This window comes from Anopheles aquasalis, chromosome 3, assembly GCF_943734665.1.
Source record: "Anopheles aquasalis chromosome 3, idAnoAquaMG_Q_19, whole genome shotgun sequence".
Classification (NCBI taxonomy): domain Eukaryota; kingdom Metazoa; phylum Arthropoda; class Insecta; order Diptera; family Culicidae; genus Anopheles; species Anopheles aquasalis.
In genome coordinates this window covers 36,986,564-36,991,563 of record NC_064878.1, presented here as the reverse complement: position 1 = coordinate 36,991,563, position 5,000 = coordinate 36,986,564, and the positions used below count along the sequence as shown (strand labels likewise).

General features: G+C 44.0%; 1 protein-coding gene across 9 annotated transcripts in view; it reads right to left on the bottom strand.

The window, feature by feature from the left end:
• Window positions 1–5,000, bottom strand: part of LOC126574157 (Down syndrome cell adhesion molecule-like protein Dscam2) — a 99,076-nt gene that overhangs the window by 39,482 nt on the left and 54,594 nt on the right. For all 9 annotated transcript variants that reach the window (XM_050234179.1, XM_050234178.1, XM_050234181.1 and 6 more), the window contains one exon: window positions 2–163. In XM_050234179.1, the coding sequence (XP_050090136.1) occupies window positions 2–163 (162 nt within the window). The remainder of the gene's footprint in view (window position 1; window positions 164–5,000) is intronic.

Sequence of the window (5,000 nt, the reverse complement as noted above, 5' to 3'; positions counted from 1 at the left end):
CCTCCCTGCAGCGATGGGTAAATGTAGAATGCCGGCTCCTGCACCCAGGATACGACTCTTACTAACTCCTTAACAAAATTAGGCACTACGCAACGCAGGATCGCGGTACAGCCGCGGGATGCTGCCAGCACTTCAACATCAACTTTGTATGCTTGAGCAACCACTGGAAAGAAACGTTAATGTAAGATTAATAGTGGTATGGTGTCGTGTATTCTACGCCGATAAATGTTGTCTCAAATCGCCAGATCCTTCTTAGATCCTAGAAAGTAAGTACCTTGTGCTACGTAGCCCAGTTTGCTGACCACAGTGAACCAATGTGAACCAAAAAGAACCAAGTGACGGAACAAAAACCAATATTTCCAGAGATAAAAGTGGAGTAAAAGTCATGCAAAAACAGCCAGTTGCATTTGTCCACCGTTTTGATCATAATTATTTGAGGACAAGAACACGTGCTTGTGCAGCAAATGTATCTTACCTTGATAAACTCAATAAACCACCGATGGGAGGTGCTATAACCCCTTTCGCACTCACATCCGGTATCCCTTTCGGGTGTCGTAAAACGTAACGTAAATTTGGTCCCGGTTTTGCCCAATCGTGACGTGAGCTACCGGACCGAAAGCCTCAAGCCAGCCGCCATTTCAGTGCGAAACACGGCCACTGAAATTGAAGAATACTCGTAGAGTCGCCTCGCCCGAGGGTGTGCCAAAAAGGGTAGATACGAATCCAATCATACAAGGGAAAGTAAACTGGATCCTTATTATTTCGTTACATTCGTCATAATCAATGTAACACCTGAGACGTTTGCAGTTCATGCGTTCTTCAGGGCAGATAAAAGGGACCAACATTCTTTCAGCTACAGTGCCTCAAAGCGAATTGGATGATTGGGTTTTTTTTCTCACGAAAACCCCGGTGATCCTTCGATTACCGAGGCTAATGGTAGGCAAACGCCCTTCGTGCCCCTTTTTGGCCGGACCGTTTGTGTCGTTTGCTCTCGAGTTCATCACGCCTGTGACCTACGGCGGTGACAAGCTCCGTTGTATGTGGCTTAACATTGCCCAGTGGGTGGGGGCATCCTTTTTTGGAAGGAACTTTCTAGGAATTTCATTTTGTGAAGCAATCATAATCGAACTTGAAATTACTTATGCAAAATGGCTACGGGTAACGAGTGCTTATACTGGGACGGCCAAAAGGCATTTTAGATTGAAAGGTAACAGGAACGTTTACTGTTAACTGTTGGAACAAACGATTGAGTTAATGGTAAGACTGCAGAAAATCCTTAGTTCGGTTATGACTTCTTATATCCAATCAACATGATGATTGAAGATTGTTTGCATAATGATTCTTTGCTTCACTTTCAAGTCCTGTTGTTTATAAATTGCATGCTATTGTGAGTTATAAAAGTTTGTAGTTAACACGGTAATGGAATTGGTAATGATTTTCTTGCCATAATTAGTGGAATGCAATTTAAGGGTATAGAACTGTGTCACCAAACGATTTTCTAACCTGCCACGAACGACGTAATATTCCGCTCCATTGTGGATTGTTGCTCATTTGGATGAACTAGCCCAAAAACAAAAAACTGGTAGCCAAGATCCTTTTCGCTGTTTCAGTGTTGACGATGCGTTTTCCCTATCACTCCAACCCTGGCGCTATAGTTCCTAACTCTGCCGTGACAAAGAAATGAAATGACGGTCGACACCAGGAAGGGAATCGCGGGAAAATCTTTCGAAAAAGCAGCAAAGAAAGTACTTCCCCAGCGGCGTCAGCTCGGACGCAAAACTCCCAAGTAATTAAGCCCTTGCGTGCTCCTTTGCCTGCCCCCGAACACCCGCTCGCCGGTAGTCAAAGTGCCAGCCAACCTCAGCCTCATCGTTCCAGGTAGGTACAAACCATCATCATCATCATCATCATCGTCCAAGGAGGCCGAAAAGGCGGGATAAAGCGCCGTGAAGTCGACGAGCGATGGAGCCTTCCCTGCCCTTTAGCTTAGTCGCCGCCGACTTCGACGTAATTAGCGAGAGCGAAGCGCAACTTCCCCCCCGCGCGGTTGTCCCCGTGGCGTGGCCGTGCCGTGCCATTGCGTTCCGTTCCGTTCCGTTCCGTTCTGCGTCCCTAGGGCTATGGCGGGCATCCAAATGTTCTAAATGAAAAGTTGACTTGTAGTGCAGTACACAAAATGGCGGCGCAAGTTCACGACCACACACAAGGGACAAGTTTTGTTCGGGACAAGGATGGTAAAAAGGCAGGAAAAGTGCGTGGGAACAGTGGGTTGGGGCCTGCTACTACCTCAACAACGGAACGCATGGCCTAGCATCGGTGCAGGTTTAGCGCTGGCCGCGCCTCGTCCGGTGGGGCAGCACTAAGCGCCGGAACGTTCCGGAACCAGGAACCCGACAACCGATTGCAGATCATGCCCAGCTGCCGGCACGCTGGCTCGCTGGCTGGCTGGTTCATTAGGGGACTTCTGAAAAAAAGGACGTGTTTCCGACCGGTTGGGCTTCACAGCCGTTCCATCATGGTCTCCGACGGTTCCCTCCGGTATTTGCGGCTTGCGCAATGAAAGTCTACTTCATGTTTTTCCCCGCCCTTAACCAACCGGATTTCGTTCGTTCGTTCGCTTTTTTTTTCTTGTTCGTCACTCTCACCGTAGCATTCTGGTGGACCTGGTGGAATTCATTTGCAAAAATCCTCTTCGCTCGCTTTGGCATCCGTGTCCCACGAGCCGGTCCGAGGGGTTGTTTTTCCGTGTTCTCTTCTAGTGGACGCGGGGACGAGTTTGCAACATTTTTATCGCGCTTCGTTTGCCGGTTTTAATTACAAATATGCTCTACACAGGCACGGTGCAACAAGAATAGCGGCCGTCGGCACCATTGGAGCAACATTGTTGTTGAGGCCGTAATTGACTGAAATTCTGGAAATTTTGTGGAGTCAGAGTGCAGTTCATAGCCGGGCACCACACTCAATTACACTTGTCTGTTTGAGTGCAGTGGTGTGTGATTTCAAATTAGTTATGGCATCAACAGACTGGCGCTGGTTTCATTACTCTTTTTGTTAAATTAAAAATGATAAATTTGAAAACGAATGAATACTCAAATGTAAAACTTAATTTGAATAAAGAGTCAGATTCTCACAACAACGGGTCTCCATTGGAGCTGGTACCGTTCTGGAATGAAAAACTATTTTCAAGGTGTACGAGCCATGGTATGGCGCATGCATAAAGCTAACGCTCAATGCTCAAAACCTTACCGGGATGAACTTTGAATTTTAGCATACTCCAAAAAAATGGCAGCACACTGGAGCAAAATCGGGAAAATGACGGCAAAAGCTGTGTGTGGGGGCTGCATTTCTCCACGTTCGCTCGTGAAGAGTGCTTTGAAAATTCAATTACTGCACGGGAAACTGCGGATACTTCGTCAAAATACGGCAGCCATCAAACGGTGAACGGTGATGCGGCAGGTGCGGTAGTCATGGGCAAACAAAAACAACTAAAAAAAAAACAATTAAGAGGCAACCGTGGCTGGGTATTTGACTTCCGTATCCGGCCACGGATAGTTGCACAGTACGGTTTGAATAGCTTAAGTTTCACATCCAAAACCGACCGATGGGTGACTGCGCTGCATCAATATGGACCGTCTCGATTCAATTAGGCAATCCAAACTTCATGAATGTAAGCAGGAACCGTGGAATGAAGTAGACGAACTATTCGAATAGAGTAGAGCCTTTTCACTGAGCAGTTTACAGAAAGCCATCTAACAGGCCTAGCTCTGTAAGGCATAGCTAGGAATTTAACAGCAAGTATGAGTACCGGTAATTAAATAGAGCGTTAATTCGTAAGCATGTGATCTACAATGAGGTGTTTTATTTTAAAAGAAAATCGAATATGATACTCGTTGCCAATTCTTATCTTTCCATCAAATATTAAAATCTCAAGAAGTTCAATATTTTATTCGAAAGGAATATGATGTGATATGTGATATGTAAGGAAAATAAATGCTTTAACAAAAATAAAATAATTCGGTTTAACCCAACCTGTTCAAAAAAGCTCCAGCAAAAGTCAAAAACTTCTTGCAATTTTTTTAAAATTTACCTCGAATAGGTTCTATCTTTTTCAATTTTTGGGAACTCGATTCACCATAATCTAAAACCAACAAACGATAATCCTTCAACCTACAAACGGTAGTCCTTTTCTTCGAATTGATGAAGGTTTTGGCCCTTAACTAGGCTTTAAAACGTCATAATACCTAGACCTGTGAAACTGACTCAAATTTAGTAGCGCCATACCAGCCTGGGCTAATTGTGCGAAAACGCACATGAAAAGGCTTCAGGTACTCCAAAACACATGCCTAAAACGGATTGGCACAGCACGGCCGTTGGCACAGCACGGCCGACCTCCACCAAAGGGCTGGCTTGCCAAACATTGATTCATTCATCTCCTCATTGAGAAGTAACTTCAATCAAAAGTGCAGAATTAGCCACAGGAGGCAAATAAAAGAGTTAGCTAGAAATTAGTTTTAAGTATTTATAATAAGCATGTACATAGATAGGGTTACTAACTAGATATAGGAAAAGAAAATTCTATCAACAGAAGTCGGGTTTTTTACAATTTTTCCTGAAAACCATTCATTCAAGTTAGCTAAGCTTCAAACTCCTATACCGTCAATAGACTATAATAGTTCACGGAACATCGTGTGAAGGGCTGTCAGGCGTCATATATCGATTGTAACTTATTGTATAACACAACACATCTCTTAAATACATCTACTACTATCTACTAGTAGCGCCATCATTTAGTCGAATGTTCATAGCGAAAGAGCTAATTCAGGGACGTAATAGTTCTGTAGTATTGATGATTTGAATTATTGAATATTTCAAGTTTAAAAAAATGTCGTCCATTTGATCAAATTGGATGATTTTTGGAATCGACAATAAGGTAGCAAATAGTTAGGTAGGTAGCAATAGCAAATCGACAATAAGGTAGGCTCTAGTCTTTTTGAAATATC